Source organism: Neopsephotus bourkii, unplaced genomic scaffold, assembly GCF_033783945.1.
Source record: "Neopsephotus bourkii isolate Nb327-2 ecotype Australia unplaced genomic scaffold, CSIRO-AGI_Nbou_v1 NB_533, whole genome shotgun sequence".
NCBI classification, from domain to species: Eukaryota; Metazoa; Chordata; class Aves; order Psittaciformes; family Psittacidae; genus Neopsephotus; species Neopsephotus bourkii.
The window spans coordinates 2,541,167-2,562,614 of NW_026901034.1; the positions used below are offsets into that span (position 1 = coordinate 2,541,167).

Sequence of the window (21,448 nt, forward strand, 5' to 3'; positions counted from 1 at the left end):
CCAACTCCTGTGAATATTCTTTTGGATAGATGGATATGATGTATATATAGGTATATTCTAGATCTTGGACATACAGAAACAGGACTATTGTGCACTAGGCTATTTTGAAGTATTAAGGGAACAAATTTCCAGCAGACTGGAGAAGTAGTTTTGCTCTTACCATCTGTCAAGGCAATAAAGAAGGACAGTCGTTCCTGGAGTCCCATTTTCAGAGGTGCTCCTGCTCCAGGTTTTCTCCAGTTAAACATATCCAAGGCCTTCTCATCACCACTCACAGCTGCTTTTGCCAGCTGTACAAAGTCCCTGCAAACAGATACTTCATTTCAATTTTCTTATATGACAGAGTACTTTCTATCTCAAAGAATGAAGTATTGTGTGCAATTCTGGTGTCCTCAACATAAAAAGGACATGGATCTGTTGGAACAAGTCCAGAGGAGGACCACGAGAATGATCAGGGGACTGGAGCACCTCCCATATGAAGATCGGCTGAGAAAGTTGGGGCTGTTCAGCCTGGAGAAGAGAAGGCTGCGTGGAGACCTCATAGCAGCCTTCCAGTATCTGAAGGGGGTATATAGGGGTGCTGGGGATGAACTCTTCATTAGGGACTGTAGTGACAGGACAAGGGGTAACGGGTTAAAACTTAAACAGGGGAAGTTTAGATTGGATATAAGGAGGAAATTCTTTCCTGTTAGGGTGGTGAGGCACTGGAATCGGTTGCCCAGGGAGGTTGTGAATGCTCCATCCCTGGCAGTGTTCAAGGCCGGGTTGGACGAGGCCTTGGGTAATATGGTTTAGAGCGAGGTGTCCCTGCCCATGGCAGGGGGGTTGGAACTTGACGATCTTAAGGTCCTTTCCAACCCTAACTATTCTATGATTCTATGAATGAGTAGTTAATAAAGCATATTGTAAAGAGAGAATAAGGATGTTTCATACACTGATTGGAAAAAGAAAAAATACTCAGAAAGATACAAAGCAAAACTTTCATACTAATTTCCATTTCAATTGTTTCACCTTTTTTTTTCACAAGCATCCTTATTTTTACGGAGATTTGAAACAGAAGTGGTGCAGACAAGAAAAAATACTTTTTTCTACTGAGCTGTTTCCTATTTTTTGCTTGGAGAGGAAATAAATAATATTATTTAAGAAGTGACTTTAAAATTAATTATTCTTGCCAAAGATTTAATGGATAATTGTGTTTCAATGTGCTTTCTGCTTTTCACAGTCAGTGACAGTTTTAAACAGAAGAACTAAAGGAAGAAACAGCAAAAGAGAGAATGGCATGAACAAAAGGAAGATCTGTTTCTGCATACAAGACACAAATAGCTAACTACTAGAGAAGGAGAAGAACCTGAAAATAAATGACAGTCAGGAGAAGAATGTTTTATATATATATTTATACAAAGGTTTGTCTGACTTACTCGCCTGGAGGGGGTGGTCGGAAGACATAATGACACAGAGATTTTCCATACTCCTGTTTCAGCAGGGAAGGACCATGTACTCTTCCTCGCTGGTCCATTCTCCAGAGAACCAAGATGCCGTCCTAGAAAAAGACAACAATTAATTCATTACACTTTGTAAACAAATGAGAACCCAGATTCCAGCTACCCGGTGCACATACAAACCAACATTTTATTGACAGGTTACACCTTTACTCTCATTTGGTTGACACATCTCCTACTTAAAACTAAGCCACAAAGAATAAAAAATATCTTTAACATCATATTATTTGCTTATTTAAAATCAAGTTATATCGAAAAGCTGGTTGATTATATCCATTCTTAATAAAACAACACAGCCAGAACAATTAAATGAAACAGCCTTGTTTTTCCTCTGTAAGCAGCAAATGCAAATATTTGTTGAGGTAACTCCACTTTTTCTTTGCAAGTAATCTGATTCCTAAAACAAAATATATTGAGAAAAAGGGTAGTAAAGCATAAGATTTGCACCCCTGAGTAAGTGCATATAATACTGAGAGAGATGAGCATGGGTATATGACCATACACATGCGAAGTCACAGGATGCAGATAACTGAAGGGAAGAATTTCAGAATTTCTGGAGCTTCCAATTCTTTCAAAGTAGACATTAAAATACAACAAGAATTAATTTTTAGAAACAGAACTTAGCAACCAGAAAAATCATGGATGCCAAAGAAAGGGAGATAGGTTAGCTAACTGACTCAATAGCAGGCAATAGAAGCTGGCGCTTAGAGCCTGGCACATGTTCTGAGCGCTCATTTTGCAGGTCCAGCTCAGAGTGAGCACCAAACCCCTGGTGACTGGAGAGAATGGAGAAGGCAGAGAAGTAAGAAGACAGTTCACCATGACATACACAGGAACCATTCCAAAAGTGATTTATGTTACAGCTTCACAGCTGCAATTTTAAGATAATTATTTTTGTAATTATGTTAATCTTAGGGAACCAAATTGCATTTGGAGGCCCTCTGTGCAAGCATTTCATGAAAAAAGCAGTAACAATTTGCACCATCAAGTTCAATCTCATTTTATTTCATTAAGATAGGTAACAAAAAAGAGGTATTGTAATTTGTTCTATTTTTCTTTATTGTTTTCAGTATAGTCCTTCTAGAAGTGAAGCACTAGTAGCAGTGGTACACTCTAAACACTCTTCATCATCCTAACTAGAAGTCACATGAGGTGCAGCTGAGGCCTTCCAAGGTAATATTTCCTTTGCCTAAAAATCAAAGTTCGAATTTCTTTTCAGCAGTGAGATGATAATATTTATACCACTCTAAAAGTGCAGTGCTGTTTCTTACAATTTAAAGAATGTGAATCCAGAAAAAAAACAGTGGGTCGTAGTGGTAGGTGACTCTACTTTGAAAGGCACAGAGGTACCCATCTGTTGGCCTGACTTCATTTCAGGGGAGGTGTCTTGTCTACCAGGGGCTCAAATCAGGGGTGTTGTTGAGAGGCTGCCTGGTCTAGTAAGCCCTCCTAGTGGTCCATGTGGGTGCTAGTGAGATAGACAGCAGTAGTCTGGAAAGCATCAAGAAGGACTACAGAGCCCTGGGAAAGGTGGTTAGGGGCTCTGAAAGTTCATGGCCTGTTGGCTCCTCCTCTCACTTTTCCCTCAGCTTTAAATGTCACCAAATTCCAGGAACCCCAACTAAGAACACCTGCACCATTTATAAGCTGGAGGAAAAGCCTGCAGCTTTATAAAACTGCTGTCACGCATCTGCCTCCTGTGTATGAATTCCTGTCCTCAGTTGCCTCTTCTGTATCTCTGCAATTCCTGTGCTGCTCTTCACCTCTGTAGCTTTTCCTCTCCCATTCCTTCTCCAGCCCTCTACTGCAGCGCTCTGCCGGGGCACACTGGGGACTTGCAAGCTCCCTCACATGTAGAGACTGGCCAGGGCCTGAGGTGTGCCTGGGTGCCTTGAGAGAGGCGACTGCAGGAGAGTAAAGCCCCACAGCAGCATGGTGGGAACAGAAATGGGAGCATGTCCCAGATCTGTGCTGGAATGAGGACAAGTGCCTAGCTCCAACAGAGCTACCCAGAACAACTCTGGTAAATGGGGCCATCGTCTATTCCATCTGTCCCCTGGGGGTGTCTGCTGGGGCTTGGGTGTGAGAGCTCTCATAGAGGACACATAGCCACTGGAGGTGGGGGCACAGAGCTATGGCTTGGCAGCCATGCCTAGCCATCTCTCATATCTTGGGCTGCATCCAAAGGAGCATGGCCAGCAGGTCAAGTGAGGTGATTCTGCCCCTGTATTCTGCCTTGATGAGCCCCCACCTGGAGTACTGCATCCAGCTTTGGAGTCCTCAGTACAGGAAAGACATCAATCTGTTGGAAAGGGTCCAGAGAAGAGCCACAAAGTTATCAGAGGGATGGAACACCTCTTCTCTGAGGAAGGGTTGATAGAATTGGGTCTTTTAACCTTGCAGTTCTTAAAAGAGGTCCATAAGAAAAATGGGGAGACACTTTTTAGCAGGACCTGTTGTGACAAGATGAGGGCTGATGATTTTAAACTAGAAGAGGGGACAGGCAGGCTGAATAAGAAATTTTTTACAATGAGGGTGGTAAAAGACTGGCACAGGTTGCCCCGGGAAGTGGTGGATGCACCATCCTTGAAGACATTCAAGGTCAGACTGGATGTGGTTCTGGGCAACCTGATCTAGATGAAGATGTCCCTGCTCATTGCAGGCAGACTGCACTACATGACCTTTGAAGGTCCCTTCCAATCCAAACCATTCCATGATTCTATGATTCTGTGACCTTCCTTCCATTCCATTCTAGATGGCCCATCCTGTATCTAGATTAGCCTAGCTGCAAACTAAATTCTGAGTTTAAAGCACTTGAGATTGGGAATAAAAAAGCTCACTATCTCTTCTGAGTGTGACAGGTTATAGAAAAGATGCTGAACTGGTCTGTTTTGAAATGGTATTTTTTCAAAAGGACAATGAACATTGACCTCACCATCTATAGGAGTCCATTCCAACTTGATTCTGTGATTCTATCCTGTATCTTCCCAGTCATTCTTAACAACCCAAAACTTTAGCTTCTTGTTATATAGGCTATTTGCCTTCTAAATAGACTTTCACTACAGAAAGCACTCAGATCCTTAGGATTCTTTTGTGTGATTGAAACCTGGAAGTCATCCATGTTATTTGTTACTTAAAACACAAATCAAGAGCTTCTGATTTTCACAGTATCCCGTTCCAACTTTAAGGAGTTATTTCAAAATAATTTTCTTGCAACTCAGGATTTATGATGACTGAATATTCTCAGCTGAGCACTTGCAGTTACGAAGTCCCAGTGAAGATCAAACAGAAACCAAATCAGGGCCCAAATATTGATCTTCTTTCTAAGCCTATACTTCTAATATGGGCAGAATATGATCCCAGCAGTACTCAACTAATAGAAACTTCCTGAATACCAACCTTCATGGGAAACACTTTAAAATTACAAGCTACTGTTTTTACACAGGAAATGAAGCATAGCTACACACCAGACTATGGTACAATACTGAGTGGGCCACACAAGGGATGGGCAAAGGGGTCATCTTGGAACTAGGCATAGGCTGCTGAACCAGCTATGTGCTATGCCTCACATGCCTGGCTCTGAGGAAGCCTAATTAGCTCCAGCTGGTCACTACACACACAGCTGTAGGCTTTTAAGGACCATGGACACCAGAGTACCTTGAGCTGTGCTCAGCTGTGTTTTTCAATGTTTGTTTGAGGCTAACACAGCTATTTTGCAATAATGAACTTTACTGGGTTCAGCTGTGTTGCTCTTCCATCTGTTGAGTTTAGTCTTTCCAACTACAGCAATTGAAACTACATAAAACTGAAGACTGTTCATGCCAAGAGATGCATTGGCTTTGTTTTGTCATGTTAAGGCACTTGTTTAAAACCACTGCTTATTTGCCATTAGTATTCTCATCAGAGGAGGAGTTAGGGTAAGTCAGTAAAATGTTATATTTGCCTGTAAGAACACCTACATCTGTTTTAAGATGACTTCATTACTGTGATCTTACACCAATTAAATTAATCTGAAAAAGAAGTTTTCTTACAAATATAGGGTTAATGTAAGCTGTGGCTACATTAATGTGTTATCTCCATATAAATAAGGCCTCAGCTACCTCATCCATTAAGTAGCCTAAACCCTAGTCTCCTGCTCAGCATATACTGAGATTAGATATGCTTTTATTTAAAGATAAATGGATAAAACAGCAATAAGTACTGTAGAAAAAGTTAAAACACTGGGATTTTATTTTACTCCCTAACAGTTTATATTTGTACCTAAAGTAAGGAAATCTATCTCTGCCACAACTATCCCTTCTTATAACAATCCATTCCATAATCCATGGACTCTTCATTAGGGACTGTAGTGATAGGACAAGGGGTAACGGGTTCAAACTTAAACAGGAGAAGTTTGCGTTAGATAGAAGGAAGAAATGCTTTACTGTGAGGGTAGTGAGGCACTGGAATGGGTTGCCCAAGGAAGCTGTGAATGCTCCATCCCAGGCAGTGTTCAAGGCCAGGTTGGAGAGAATCTTGGGTGACACGATTTAGTGTGTAGTGGCCCTGCCCATGGCAGGGGGGTTGGAACTAGATGACCTTAAGGTCCTTTCCAACCCTATCAATTCTGTTATTCTAATCCCTTCCTATTCCAGGATTTGCAACACTGTGTTCAAACACAGATTTGGAATTTCAACCACTCACCCTGTCACCAGACACAAGGCGGGTACCATTTGTGCTCCAGTTCAGGACTGTGATGGTGGTGTTATGATGCAGTGGCACAGCGTGGTGCTCCTTGTCTTGTTTGTTAAGTATCACGACTTCTCCCGTCTCCCAGCCTGCTGCAAGAATGGGTCTGGAAGGGTGCCAGGAAAGTGATGTGACCTGAAAGCTTCTTTCAACATGTGCATCAGACACATGTTCTCCCTGCAAATGAAAATAAAGTACAAGCTCAGCGCAATGGAAACTCAGTACGAGGGTCCTGCTAAACCTTCAGATTCACTTCCCAGCCAACAAGATATTTTTCTATGGGAGGGGACTGGCATGTAATATTGCTTTCTGAAAGAGATATGAAGTGGCTACACAAATTCTCTTAGCAGCTATTTCACATGCATAAAATTGTGCTACAATATGTAGTACATCCACTTGAAAACCATTAATGAAAACACAGCAGTGTTAAGTGATGGCCTCCCTCTGCTTTTCCAGGCTGTTCTTCCCTCGCAGCACATATGAGGACCTCTCGCTGAGTATCAAACTTTTACCCTTATATGATGGGTTAGAGACTTTGAGTACATTTCAAGGAAAAAAACAAAACTTTTGAAGAAGAAAGCACTTCAAAGAGGACACAGAATAATCTAATGCTTAAGCAGCTTTTAAAAGTAGACCTTCCTATGTGCGTAGTTCTCAATAAAACTTCAGGCAAATCATTTAACCTCCCTGTGCGTTTATTTTTCCATTTGTGAAATTTGGATGACAATTTTTCATAATACCCTTTGAAAAGTGTACATTTTACAGACTACTTCTATTAACAGACTGAAACATATCCAGTACATCTGCTACAGGATAGCCTGTAGTGCCAGTTCCCTAAATACCACTTTCTGCCTGAAAATTATGCAAGCCAAAGTCCTACACAAGCCTCTTGTGTAAAGTTTTGAGTAGGCAAAGGACATATTTGTTTAGAGTCAAAAATCATACTAGGAAGCTACCTACTCAAATGGAACAAGCTGAGTCTAGCACACCACCTCAGTCTTCAGGTGGAAGAATGATTTTCTGTTTTAATTTCTTAGTACATTTTATTCAGTTTTCTCTTTAAAATAAAAATCCCAAACAAAACAAAGCTTGTGACCATTTTACTTGTAAGCCTGAAATTCTCATACCATGAGAAGTAAAAAGCAAATTGGTAACTATCACAAACAAGACCTGAAGTCTGTAAAAATTAAATTTCAATAGAAAGATCAATTTATGAAGACTTTTTAATAAAATACATTTAATCAGTAGCTGATTCATCTGACAAGTCCTATATAGCATGGGACATGAGTAATAAGTAAAATCCAGAAAGAAGGATTCAAAGAGCACAAGGCTGGAAATAAACAGATTAAAAACATGAAGTTTCAACCCAGCAAAATGATATCAAGTCCAAAAGTAAAGCTGCTGCTGATTCACCTGCTCCAGGTAGATATCCACACAGCCCCCAGATGCTGTGCTGATGGAAGCCACTGCCAGGAGTGGGTGCAGGGGGTGCCACGCTATGTGAGAAGTGGATGTAACTGAATCTGAAGCTTGTATTCGGTGATCCACATACACAGCCATGACAACAGAGGCTGTCACAGGCTGCAAGCCTATACAAGGAAAACACACATGCTTAACTATATAACATACATAGTTATGCTATATTATAGCTATATGTAATATATATGGTATATAAAATAATAAGTATACTTAAAAATGGGGGAAAAATAAAGCTGCAGCATCATCATGTTAATATGCACAAGAGAGACATGAAAAAGGTTATAGTGGTAGTTTTAAAAACATGGAGGAACACTGAGCCCTGTAGTCTGTAGGTTCATAGTGCACATAGGATGGTACCAACCTCTTACCAGTGGCTTGTGCTGGCTTATTTCAGAGGACTCTGAAATAACTCAGAATTTACCAGAAAGCTACTTCCAATTCTTCATATCCAAAGGTGTCAACTAATGTACAGACAAAGCAAGTTTATGTTGTAAAGCCTCATAGTCTCATATCAGGGCTTTCAAAGTAAGTTTTAACAGCTGTCACCACCTTGGAGCTTGTACTGCTGAAATGACACAAGATTAGTTTAACTCATACTGTCTGTTACCTACATTTGAACTGTTATTTACATTCGAATGAAAACAGTAAGTGCTGACATTCCAAGAAAAACCTGAAAGCAATGCTCTCGTCAGAGTTGTGTGTCAAAAATGGAGATAGTCACTCCATGACACATGGAGATGGTCTTCAGGATTTGTATTCCGTGATTTGAGTGGCTTGGTTTCAGTAGCAAAATAGACTGAGAAAACCACCTCCAGTTATTAGCAAATAATGCCAAAACACAGTGAAAAAAACATACACACAAAAAAAAAACTGTGAAAAGTTTAAGACTCCCTTCACATTTCAGGGGAAGACACTTTTTCTTCTGCACAGCCAAACCTGCAGTTCTATTCGGCTGTCACCAGCTGGAACGTGAAGCAGAATGTAAAATGGACACAAACAGACTCTTAAGGTCTCTTTCCTTCAAATATGCTATCAGTGCTTAAAGTAAACATTTTGCTTTAAGAAGTCTGTCTTCCCAAAATAAAAGAAAAATTAAATCTGATTCAGCACCTTTGATTAGACTTTGATTAGAAAGGTGGGGAACATTTTTAAACAGACATCAGGAAGTTCTTCTTCCCTGTGAGGGTAGTGAGGCACTAGCACAGATTGCCCAAAGAAGCTGTGGCTTTGGGTTGGAAGGGATCTTAAAGCTTATCCAGTTCCAACTCCCTGCCATGGGCAGGGAAACCTTCCAGTAGACCAGGCTGCCCCAAGCCCTGTCCAGCATGGCCTTGAACACTGCCAGGGATGGGGCAGCCACAGCTTCTGTCCGCAATCTGTGACAGTGCCTCACCACCCTGACAGGGAAAAGCTTCTGCCTAAGCTTTCATCTCAGTCTCTGCTCTGTCAGGTTAAAGCCATTCCCCTTTGTCCTGTCCCTACAGGGCCTTGTCAAAAGCCCCTCTCCAGGTTTCTTGTAGCCCCTTCAGGCACTGGAAGCTGCTCTAAGGTCTCCCCTTAAGAAACCTTCTCTTCTCCAGGCTGAACAAGCCCAGCTCTCTCAGCCTGTCTCCAGAACAGAGCTGTTCAGGCCCTTGGAGCATATTCACAGCATCCTCTGGACCTGCTCCAACAGGTCTATGTCTTTCTTGCACTCGGGACCCCAAAGCTGGATGAACACTTTCCCCAGGCGAGTCTCACCAGAGCGAGCAGAGGGGCAGGATCCCCTTGGCTTTCTGGGCTGTGAGCACACACTATTAGTTCACATCCAGTTTTTCATACAGCAGTATCTCTACTCCTTCTGCACAGGGCTGCTCTCAATCCATTCATCCCCCAGCCTGTACCAATACTAGTCATTGCCCTGACCAAGGTGCGGGACCTTGCACTTGGCCTTGGTGAACTTCATGAGGGGAACACTAGAGATGACAGGAATTCCTGCCCACAGGGAAAAAGAGAGGTTCAAGGTCATTCTCTGTCCCTATTCTTAACTGGCCAGACACAAGTGAGATCTAGTCCAGACATCATACACCATACTAATGTGGCCTGTGCTTGGGATATCAGATCCTTTGGGGAAATCAAGCCTTATTTCAGGGTTTATCAGTTCACAGGTCATGTAACACAATACTGGGTGGTTTTCCTGACAAGACTTGACAGTTTCCTATGAAGAAAATAGATTTTTCTTGTAATCCCTACCCATAATAAATGCAATTAAAATTCTAAAATAGCTAGCCCCAGAAAAAAAAAAATCAAATACAAAACTGAGTTACGCTAAAAACTATGCCTAACGACTAAACAGTGCTTTCTCTAACTAGCCAGGTAGTAGCAAACAGTAGAAGCCTGCCTGAATCCTGAGCGCGTTGGTAAGAAGACGGAGCAGGGACGGCGCGGGAACAGGCCCGGCCCACGGCACAAGCCTCGCCGTGTCCCGGCCGAGCTGCGGTCGCCACCGCACGGAAAGACGATGGGCTCCGAGAACCCGTCACAGTCACAGCAGTTCCGAGGCCGTAAACGTGCGGGTCCCGCCTGCCGGCAGGCCCGGCCTCTCCCGTCACGGCGCCTGCTACCGAGGCCCGGCCGCCTCGGAGTCTCAGGCGGATCGCGACCGAACCCGCTCCCGTAGACCAGTCCCGCACCGACCGGGAAGAAACCGGCCAAGCCGCGGAGGGCTCCCAGCGGCTTCGCTCAGGCCGGCCCCAGAGGGCCAGCCCCCCCCCACCGCCAGCTCTTACCCACCGGCAGCCCCGAAGCGAGGCCAGGCGCCGAAGGCCGCAGTCTCTCCGAGAGGCTTTGCGTTACCCCTGACAACGGGGAGAGCCCCGGCACGGAAACTCCCGACCTGGGCCGAAGAGCCACGGAAACAACCGAAGCCGTCCCTTGGCACAGCGGAGAGAGACGGAAAGCGCCGAGCTCCTGGAAGTGGAGGTTCCATCACAAACACACCAAGCCCCAATGCGACAGACTGGGACTTAGTGAAATACAAACACAACTCAGAACCGCGCGTGACTGTACAGCCCAGAGTACATCAGCTTCTTCAGAGCTTTTGTGGGAAGAGGAATTGGGTAACTTTTTACGATAGTGGCCAACTTTTTCTAGTAACACCTAGTGACATACTGAATTGAGAGCAGCCCTGAAGAGAAGGACTTGGAGATACTGGTCAATGGGCAGCTCCCCATGACCAGACTTCAGTGAGTGCTTGCACCCAGAACCCCCTTTGTGCAACAGCACAAAAGGGACATGGAGCTGTCTGATCTGGAGACAGGCTGACAGCTGCATGATTTCTGTAATGCTATTTGTAAACTCTGTGCTAGTTCAAGGTTTTTTTTCACTGGGTAGACCACTTCATGATTTACACAGTATTACAATTTAACACTCTTTCATGGACACCCCCTTGTCATAGGGAAAGAGCTTGCATGCCCTTGTGAGGTTGGGAGCTATGCTAGTGGTGGCATATGCATCCGGTAGGGTCTCCCATGCCAGACAGGTCTCAACTGAAGGGTCAGACAAAGTGTGTCCATAGTCAGGGTGGGCTCACTAGCCTTTGGGAACCAACCTAGGAGAAGGACAACTCTAATTTCAAACCCAGGGAGATGGAGCTCTTTTAGCTCTGTAATGCCATCCATCTAGGAGAAGCATACTCTAATCAAACCTACTACGTGAGGACTTTGCTGTCACCATCCAAGCTTGCTAGGCCCTGGCAGATAAACCTCAGGTGTAAAGGGTGGGGCCAGTTCCGCACACGCTGTGCCTCACCTTAATAAATCCACTGCTCAGGCCCAAAGGGTTTACCCACACTTGCAAAGCCCTGTAGCGACAGGTGAGGGATAAAACGGCAGCTGATAAGGTGCAAGTGTTAACTATTCTAAAAACCGTTTAAGTTATGCTATTTCTGCAGCTTTGTTATAGTTTCATTCGGTGGTTACATTTTCAGGAGTGAGACCCAGCATTTACACCAGAATAGCTTCTGAATGATTTCAGGGGTGGGGTTGTCCAGCTTTGCAAGACATTAGGCTGTACCTTCATTGGATTCGTGAGGTACAAGCCCCTTTACTAGATATTAACCATTTAAATGAAAAAGGGGTACGGGGTACAGGGTACTTAAGCGTGCAAAGAGAGAAAATGCCTGGCTGTGCCCATTACCCCGTCACTTGACAGCAGCCGTTGTGGTGGCACACAGCTCCATCTAGGGACAGACTCTGCATCCTGCAAGGGGCTGACCTTCACGGCCTGGTTCTTGGGCCTCCTGTACAAACTTTCCAGGTAGATGACACTGACCTTCTTTGGAGCAGCCTCACTGCCGAGGTTGATTTGGGCATATGTATTTTGGACGCCGTTCTCAATCTGGTTAATTATCTTTCATAACTGCAGGATCAGTTAATGTTTTTGTAGGTGTAAAGCTGACTTGTAAATTCCCTCCAAGGTACAGATTCTCAGCTCAAACCTGTTTAATAAAAACAAACAAAAAAAGAATTTTATTACATGCTTTTAAAATCTCAAAAGAGATTTGACTAATGTCAATAAAACATCTTTTAAAGCAAAACTAAACAATGAAGTTCCTCAAAAAAGCTCAAAGCAAAATTAAACCTTCTAAGTTACAAGTATTTAATGTTTAGATATGTTTTGGTGCTTCCAAAACACTGATCGTTGCAGTAAAACAGTTCAGGTAATGTGTTGCATGAGATGCTTTTCTGAAGAGAGGATCCCTGAACTGGTAACAGTTTTGGAGGTTGTTTCATAACACTTTCCATGAGCATAAAGGATCATCTTCATTATTGAGCATCTGAGATGACTGGTACAGGTTTTGGGACATAACCAGAATAGTGGAAATCATCCTGATATTTTTACTGCATGCACCTTTGTTGAAAACAAACAACGTTTTAGGTGAGTAGTAATTTTCTTTGGTCCCCTTTTTATTTCCTAAGCAGCATACACTTTTTGCTGCTTTTTGTCTTCTGAATGTCTGAGTTATTTGCTCTACTTAACTAGCTCAGATTTGTTAAGTTTTGAAATCAGTCTCTTGTATGATAAAGTGTGAAGACTTTCTTAAAGTTACCAGAAAGCTATAACCTTCTCCCTACCTGCCTAAGTAGCTTCAAAATAGTAGTTAGCATTATCTGTGTGATTCCTGATACTTTGTATGGTAATATCAAAGTACAGAAGGTTAATATAACTTATGAAACAATTTCAAATGGCAAATAAAATCACTGCTTCTTGTAAAAGATCACATAAAACTGAGATTCAATAATTAGTTACTGCTGAGTATTACTACAATAAACAGATAGCTGTGTGTTAGAAAATAAAAAACTATTCCAACAACCCTGAATATGAATAGAGGCTGGGGAATGAAAGGATTGAGAGCGGTCCTGTGGAGGAGAAACTGAGAGTACTGGTGGATGAGAAGCGCCAGTGACCGGACTTCAATGTGTGCTTGAGTCCAGAACCCACTGTGTGCTGGGCTGCATCCCCAGAGCATGAGCAGCAGGTCGAGGGAGGGGATTCGCCCTCTCTGCTGCACTCTGCGGAAGACCCCTCCTGCAGTCCTGCACCCAGCTCTAGGGCAACAACACATGAGGGGAGTGGAGCTGTTGGAGCAAGTCCAGAGGAGGCCATGGAGATGCTGCAAGGGCTGGAGCAGCTCTGCTCTGGAGACAGGCTGAAAGAGCTGGGCTTGTTGAGCCTGGGGAAGAGAAGGCTCCAGGGAGACCTTAGAGCAGCTTCCAGTGCCTAAAGGGACTACAAGAAAACTGGAGACGGGCTTTTGACAAGGGCCTGTAGGGACAGAACAAAGGGGAATGGCTTTAATCTAACAGAGGGGATATTGAGATGAGCTCTTAGGCAGAAGTTCTTCCCTCTGAGGGTGCTGAGGCCCTGGCACAGGTTGCCCAGAGAAGCTGTGGCTGCCCCATCCCTGGCAGTGTTCAAGGCCAGGTTGGATGGGCTTGGAGCAATGGGCTCTAGTGGAAGGTGTCCTGCTCGTGGCAGGGGTTGAAACTGGATGAGTTTTAAGGTCCCTCCCAGGCCAAACCATAGACAAGAGAGAAGTTACATGTTCAGTGTTTTATTTCAGGGACGAAATGAAGCAGTGTGGAAAGAGGTGGGAGAGGAGTTTAAATACTTTATTTAAATATGTGGAACATGGAGGATGGTAATATATTGTAAGAGTTTTGGAAAAACATTCTTTTTATTAGATACATCATATTGCCTCTTGTGTGCAACATTTTAGCATGGATCCTTAATGTTCATTCTTAAACATTTGTGTTTTCTACTTCAGCCTTTTTGGGGAAAATATTGTTTCATTTCATAAGGTTTTTTGATTTGCACTGGTTTGAAACATCGTATTTATGTAATATGAAATATTACATTTATGCAATACTATGATTTGCTAAGAAATAATGTGTGTGTGGCAAGAGATCTGTCAAATATCGATAATCTGTTTGGGTGATTTCTGTAATGCCATTTGTAAACTCTGGGTTAGTTCAAGGGTTTTTTTGCTGGGTAGACCTGTGCATGATTTACACAGTATTACAATTTAACAGAAGCTTAATGGCTTTTAAAATGTTGGTACAAGCTGTAGTTGCCAAGTCACCCAGTACTGTTGTCAGTGCCCATAGAACGACACTATTCCATTTGCATGTGAAATTAATGTAGGAAAGATGTATTTAGTGTGCGTGGTGTAGTGTTGGAGTGTTTCTAAGCAATTAAGACCTCCCTATGCACAGTTTTCTGTAATCTGTATTCTGCTGCAAATCGTACCAATTCTTAGCTACCATTCCTGTTTCAGAAATTATTATTAATACTGAAGATTTCAGAAGCCATCATTTGTGCACATGTATGCAGAAAGTTTACTTGTAGTTTAAAATTATTTAAGTGACTCCCTTCTGGATTTCCTAGACAGGAAAAAAGGGAGTAAGTTTTGGATTATTGCTCTGGTGAGCCACCATAGTCTGTATCCTGAGACAAACTAGAAGACAAAAGAATGATGGTTATTTTTACCTTTTTAGCACTTGCGGAATATTTTAAGGTAGGAAGCAGCAACTTTGATTTTTGTAGCTAAAAACTGCTGACTAAAAGCTATACCTCGTTTACACGTACTGCAGGTTCTGTGCATTATGTGGATGAGAAAGGAAAGACAAGGCATGTATTGTCCACAGACAGTCTGATCCAAAAACTTCTGTTCATGGAGGAAAGAGAGGTTTTAGTAGTGATAACAGAGAACCTGCAATTGTCCTTGCATGCAATTACTCCTGAGGGAGAGGCAGAAGAGCTCATGAAGGTAAGAGAATACAGGGAAAAGTTGTAATGTTTCATCTTTGTAAGTGTTTGTTAGGGTTTTTTGATTATCACTTTTCCCTTAGAAATGAATCAACTCTCATTTTTATTTCTTGGATGATACCTTGATGAGCAAATACATCCTCATTTAAAAGTGGAAGAGAGTGATGTGTTACTGAACTTGGAAAGATAAATTTTCATCTTGCCTTCCTGTTTTTTCTTGATTTTTTTTTTTGTTCTGACCCTATGTTAATCCTTTTGCACTGCATTTACCTTGTCTAAGTGAATTAGAGAAGAATTGGAAATTCCAGTATAATCAAATATTCCTTAAATTTGGATAAATAGTTGATAATCTGTGTCTTTGGTTTTATTATCATCAGTTGCTCAGAGCTGTTTTGCCTTTCAGATCAGTAGAAGTAGCACCTTCTCTTGATGATACTGTCTTTGCAAATCTGGCAGATGGTTTAGTTCTCACATTGTTGAAGGGTTCTTCATAGCTGCAAAGGCGAGGAGGCTTTTAAAAAGTTGCAACCTGCAAGTCACAGAATCACAAATAATACCATAGTGACCCAAAAATTATTGTGTAGGGATAAAACCCGAAGTGACCTCATCCAGAACTTGTAATCGCCTTGGCTCAAATAAAACACTGTACTGTTAGAGAATACTGCTTGGGGAGATGGCACTCAAATCTTCACCTTCCTAAGACTTTTTTTGCTTTTCATTTCAGACGGAGAAGGCTGGGCACTTCTGTATTTCAGGAGTGTCCACTTCCTGTAAATCACTACTTATTTTTAACTAGAAGTAAGATTTGGTGCTTCATATTTTAAGGCAATCTTCATAAAGTGCTAAGAGAAAATGTAGTACAAGAGAAAAATCCCTGCTCCTTACCTACTTCATTAACCCACTACGAGGTTTCTTTTATTAAATTTATACATCATATAATTGATGCATTTAGTGGTGATCACTGCCTGAGAGGAACTGTTGGTCTGTCTGAACTAACAGCTGTAGTTATTCTTATGTTTTAACTTTTTAGCCAAGCTACACAATTCAGCTGCTTACTCTCTTTCAGCATGTTTCTCCTACCTTCTGTAAATTTATTTATTTGCTTATGGTTGGCAGGTGAAGTTGAGTGGGAAGACAGGTCGTTCTGCAGACATCATTTTGATAGACCACAGCCTTATTGTTACAGCACTAGGTGAGACAGTCATCAGGTAAGAATCCTGTTTTAAAACTGTTCTGGCTGCCCATTAGAAGTGCCATCTAAAAGGTTTGTGGTCTGCAGTGCACTGAGTATTTTTATTGAACTGTTTTTTGGGTTTGTTTTTTGTTTCTTTTTGGTTTTGTTTGGTTTTTTACCAGTTAAGAAAAACTTCCGATATTTTCTAATTTTGTTTCTCAAAGTAAATAAATGAAATGAAAAATCTGTGTCCTTGCAGTCAAAAACTAATTCTATATATCTTTCTCTCTAGTTACTTTATTTTGTCAGGCAGTACTACCCAAATCTCTCTCTTTCTCAAGCACTGTTACTGATTTCTTCTGAAAATACACCCATTTGTGTTCTTGCATGAAAAAAATAATGACTTTGCTGTTCTTCCTATTGTTACTATCTGATTCTTGGGGTAGTCCCAGCATCAGCAACAGGAAAAAAGTGCTTGCTTTTAAGAATGTGTATGTGTTGCTGTAATAGAAGACAAGAATTTGTTACTTCTATACCTAATGATTTAAACTAAGTAAGTTAGTTTGCCATGCTTCTATGTTACCATGTTTGTTCTGTAGATTTTATATTTTTTTCATCTTAAAAAAACCCAAACGAACAAAACACAAAACAACCCCCTAAATCTTTTTCTTCCCTGTCTTTACTAAGACTTGTTCTACCTGTTTCCTCTAACTTTTTCTGGGGGGTCGGGGTGTTCCGTTATGTCAGTAGTTCACTTTCTTGAGCCTCTATCAGCTGCTATCAGACAAAATGATCTGTTGATTTTGTGAGATTGTGATAAAGACCAAGTATCAAGAAGGAATATGTTTGATGACAATATTCAGTGCTAGAAAATAAACCTAAAGGATTTAAGTAGTCTAAAGGATTAACGGTTAATCAAGGAATATCCCTAAAATAGAGAAGGAGGCGTAAGTAGGGAGAAGGAAAATTAGAACTAGACCTCACTTCTTTCTATTCTATTTTTCTTGAAGCTTGGTTTGCTTCTGACTTCTTTCTTCACAGGAAAATATCACAAAACATGCTGCAGGTTAAAAAGTCAAAGCGAAAGGAAGGTGATTGTTAAGAAATTCACATTCCAGAGGCAGCTGTTGGCAATTTAATTTTAAAGATTGAATGATCTGGGCATTATGGAAGTAGCAAATTAATGCCATCTACAGCATCCTATTATTGACTGTGTTTAGCAAGACACCTGTAAGGAAAAGCATTGTTAACGCTTTTGTTTTGTATATCTTAGGTTCTGGGATTTGGACCGAGATGAGAACTATGTGCTCTCTCCAGATGTGCAATTTGGCTTTGAGGGAGGAGAATGTATTAACTGTGTTTCTTACTGCAGTGCTAAAGGTGAGAAATAACATGTCAGCTGTGGTCTCTGGATCCTAAACCTCATTTTCAGCTCCCTGCATTCAGTGCAGTATGTTCATCTTGTTACTGAGGGTTTCGGTAACAGCATGTGATGTAGAAGTGTTTTAGTTCAGATCAGGAGTGTGCTTTTGAAGGTACAATGAGATTATTAGATACTCAGTGTCTCAATGCAGAGTTATCTCCTGGCACACAAGCTGAATTCCCTGTGATGACACTGAACTGGTCCACGTGCTCCTGTGGTCCACCTAATGCACTCCAGTATGTTGTGGTCATTCAGTCTAGAAGCCCACACTAGAGGTGATGTGAAGCGGAACTCACCAAACATGTATGGCATGAACGTCAAGTCCTTCAGACTGATGTTTTCTACAGAGCTACTTCTGTGCATCACCTTGTTTGCCAGTGTAGGCATAGCTTGTGTCTGCTAGAATGGTTGTCAATCATGACTTGTCATGGTGCCTACAAAACCAACTATTCAAAAATAAATCATTAAAATTAAATCTGATATATTTAAAAGATAACTTCAGCTGGTAGCTTAGAAAACGGGCCTTGCCTTGTGAAACTTCTCCCATTTTGTCTCCAGTTCGGGACTAGGATGCTGGTTTGCAGTAAGGCAAAGAAATAGATGCTGCTATAAAAAGGCTTCTCAGTACCTTAGAAGCGGGACTAGGATACTGGTTTGCAGTCAGGCAAAGAAATTATTCTATGATTCTATGAACTGGATGCTGCTAGAAAAAGGCTTCTCAGTACCTTAGAAGCAGAGCTTGGCTGCTTGCTGCTTCCTATAATGTGGGTTTGGTTTTTTGAATTTTAATGTACAAAATGCCTAAAAGGTTTGTGAATGGCAGGTCTCTTGGCAGCTGGTACTAACAAAGGGAGAATAGCTATGTGGAGGAAAGCTGCAGGGTCTGATCAGGGCACACGGGCTTCGGAGGCCAAGAAGTGGAAGCTCCAGGCACCTACAGAACTTGAAGGAAGTGTCATTCAGATAAAGGTAAGACAGGAAGGTGTCTTCTTCACAAGCATTAAATGAATAGATCATCTTTGTGCAATAGATCAGTATGATCACTGTCATACAGATGTGTGCACCAGCAGAGGCTGGTTTTCCTTCAGAAGAAGGATGAAAAACCCATATGGTCAATAACTTTGAAAATTGAAACAGTCAGATATATTACCTGTTTGTAGCTATTCTGTTACAGGCAGGGTTGAAATGCTCAGTATAACATACTGAAATGCAAGTACATCACTCTCTCTGGGAGAATTACCAGTCATGGCATCTTTAAATCCAAACGTTTTTTTTTGTCTTATTGACAAACCCTTCGGATTCAGCACCCTGAAATGTTTTTCTGAAAAAGACAGATTGTCAGAAATGTCAAATTTACAGACATTTATTAAAATAGAAAGCAAGGAAATCTGAATAAATGAATTATTTTATTTGTAGATAATTTTCTTTTTAGTCACTTTTTCAACATAAAATTTGCTCTTAGTGGTAGTTGCAAAAATAAAAAGATGTATTTATAACATTTTATAACAGATTTTTTTGTGGGAAGATGCACAATCTGAAAGGCAATGCTGTATTAGTACACAAAATGATGCCTTCAGATGTTTTCTTCTCAGAAAAGGTGTCTTTAGTAGCTAAGTTTTTAGGTGTGACAGACTAGATGTGAATGATAAGTTTTCTCTTGCAAATATGCAAAACTTTGCTTTAAAACATTTCTTCTGCTATTTATAATATTTGTAATGCTGAAGGCTGTAACGAAAGGTCCAGGATATAGGAAATAGCATGTGGCGTTAGTATATCATACATCCGCTAATACGTTGGGGGAAGGGAAGAGATGTAGGTGTTTATGTCGGCTTGAGCATTCAAGCATTTTCCGGATCACAAGATACGGAGCGCTGTCCAGAAATAGCACCTTGTTCCCAATGTTCGTTAGCATAAACAAAAGCATTGCAAAACGTTGTCAACAATCACTGTTCTTTTATCTCCTGTTATGAAAGATTTAAGTAGTCTGAAGTATCAATGGTTAATAAAGGAATATTCTTAAAATAGAGAAGGAAGCGTAAGTAGAGAGAAGGAAAATCAGAACTAGACCTCACTTCTTTTCTATTCCCTCACACACTCCCCACCTTTGCATTCAGCCTTAGCAGCCACCTGTACCCAACATATTTTCAACAGAAAGAATTGAAGACTCAATCCTCATTCCGCTGTTGCCTCCACAATCATTTGCAGTTCCTCTGATGTCAAACTTCTACACAGATGTGAAGCTGCCAAACCTCTGGCACAGCTGTGAGCAAGAGTTTCTGCATGCACTACTTATGTTGACTCCAGCAAGTGTGACATAGCAATTCATGTGCTGTTTCATACCATTTCCCTTTTCCAAGGATACAGCAATTACCTGGATACTTCTGACAAAAAAAAAAAAAAAAAAAGATCAGTTTTTTAGCAAGTAGGGAAAAAAAAAAATGGTGGGATTTAAACTGCATTAAAATCCACTGTGCCTCTTCCAGATCTCAGGGATAGGTTTTAGCCAGAGAGACAAAACACTGGCTTTGCACCTTCTTGCTACTAAATCAGTGATTTGCTCTAGAACAAATTATTTGCTGAGCAGCAGAACTGGCAAAGTCCTGTTTCCTGCAGCTTTCCATTTTTTCCCTTATGAGGCATCAACTCTAACAAAGTCATTCATGGCATCCTGGACAGGTAATGCCACCATTAGCTCACTCAGGTGGCACTCCCACAGTCCAGTCAGTAATTCACTTCATGGCTCTGTCCAGCTGACTGTTTGCCCTGTGCCCATTGTATTTTTGATATCATCATACCTGAGTATTTGAGCAGACCGTATATGAAAATGTCTTGTTTTCTCAGACAACCAGCCTAATGAGGAAACTACTGTAACTGCATAGAGTCACAGTACAATCAAGTACAATTGCACACAGTGCAATCAAGTCAGAGCTACCTGGCCAGTAGGAGCCTTAAGCCATCATCTGGTCCATCATCCCTTTCTTGGCTGGAAGAAAATTAATCTAAAAATCCCCCAAACTGCTTCTGGTCAAGTGACCATTTTTACAGCTTTCATAATTGCCTGGTTCAATGTTACACAAAATTTTTCCCAATAAGTAAACAACATATCTCTACTTGTGCAGGCTTAGCTGGAAATTAAAGTTTCCTGCCCTCCAGTGTTCAACAGAGAAGCCCTGCTGTGAAAGATTTCTATCCCAATTAGACAAATGAACAGGGCACCATAACATCTTCCCTTCTGAGTGCTGCACTTGTAAAAGATGTCTAACAGCTCTGAGTCCCTGAAGTTCCAGGACAGGCTAAGAGCAGGCAGCAGGAGTGTAGTCATACACACTGCCTTTCATCCCTTCCTCTAGGGGCTGGACCTTACATGCTGAGAAAAAAAAAATAAAGTTGCATGGTTAGGTGCTTCCTATTTAGTAAGTCATAAAGGATCAACAACAAAAGTCTTACCTTCAGTTTAAATCCTCTTACCTGAATGAGAAAGAACTTCTTAGTAACATGAAGATCATCCATTATCACTTGCCAGATTAAACAACTTAAAAGCCTTTTAAGAAGAAATGAGTTATGAATGGAATATAATAGCTTCTAAGTAACCTAAAAGGTAAATACAGGACAACATCTGTTATATTGGCTTCTGACAACTAAGAGCTTTGGAAAAGTATTTTCATATTATAATTAATGTAATGATCATGCACATTAGATGCAAAAGTAAAACCACCTCAATATAAACCAAAAGTATTAACTTTGTCCTTCTGCTGGATGTTCTGCATTGTGTGCTCTATTTCTATTAAAAAAGCAATTTCTTATTCATAACTTAAAATACACAGGATGTGCAACAAA

General features: G+C 41.3%; 2 protein-coding genes across 3 annotated transcripts in view; one reads left to right on the forward strand and one right to left on the reverse strand.

Annotated features, from left to right (window-relative positions):
• Nucleotides 1-8,832, reverse strand: part of IFT140 (intraflagellar transport 140) — an 80,667-nt gene extending 71,835 nt beyond the window's left edge. The window contains exons 1-5 of one of the 2 annotated variants that reach the window (XM_061350757.1): nt 8,128-8,832; nt 7,641-7,816; nt 6,183-6,404; nt 1,419-1,540; nt 161-303 (exon numbers count right to left, since the gene is read on the reverse strand). In XM_061350757.1, the coding sequence (XP_061206741.1) occupies nt 161-303; nt 1,419-1,540; nt 6,183-6,404; nt 7,641-7,787 (634 nt within the window). In that variant the 5' untranslated portion in view covers nt 7,788-7,816; nt 8,128-8,832. The remainder of the gene's footprint in view (nt 1-160; nt 304-1,418; nt 1,541-6,182; nt 6,405-7,640; nt 7,817-8,127) is intronic. The other variant, XM_061350758.1, reaches the window with a different exon arrangement.
• A 5,424-nt stretch (nt 8,833-14,256) lies between these two features.
• LOC133210866 (intraflagellar transport protein 140 homolog) lies at nt 14,257-18,914 on the forward strand. Its single transcript, XM_061350632.1, has 4 exons — nt 14,257-15,015; nt 16,131-16,222; nt 17,462-17,568; nt 18,435-18,914. The coding sequence occupies exons 1-4, from the start codon at nt 14,920-14,922 to the stop codon at nt 18,617-18,619; spliced, it is 480 nt and encodes a 159-aa protein (XP_061206616.1). The 5' UTR covers nt 14,257-14,919; the 3' UTR covers nt 18,620-18,914.
• The last annotated feature ends 2,534 nt before the right edge of the window (nt 18,915-21,448 follow it).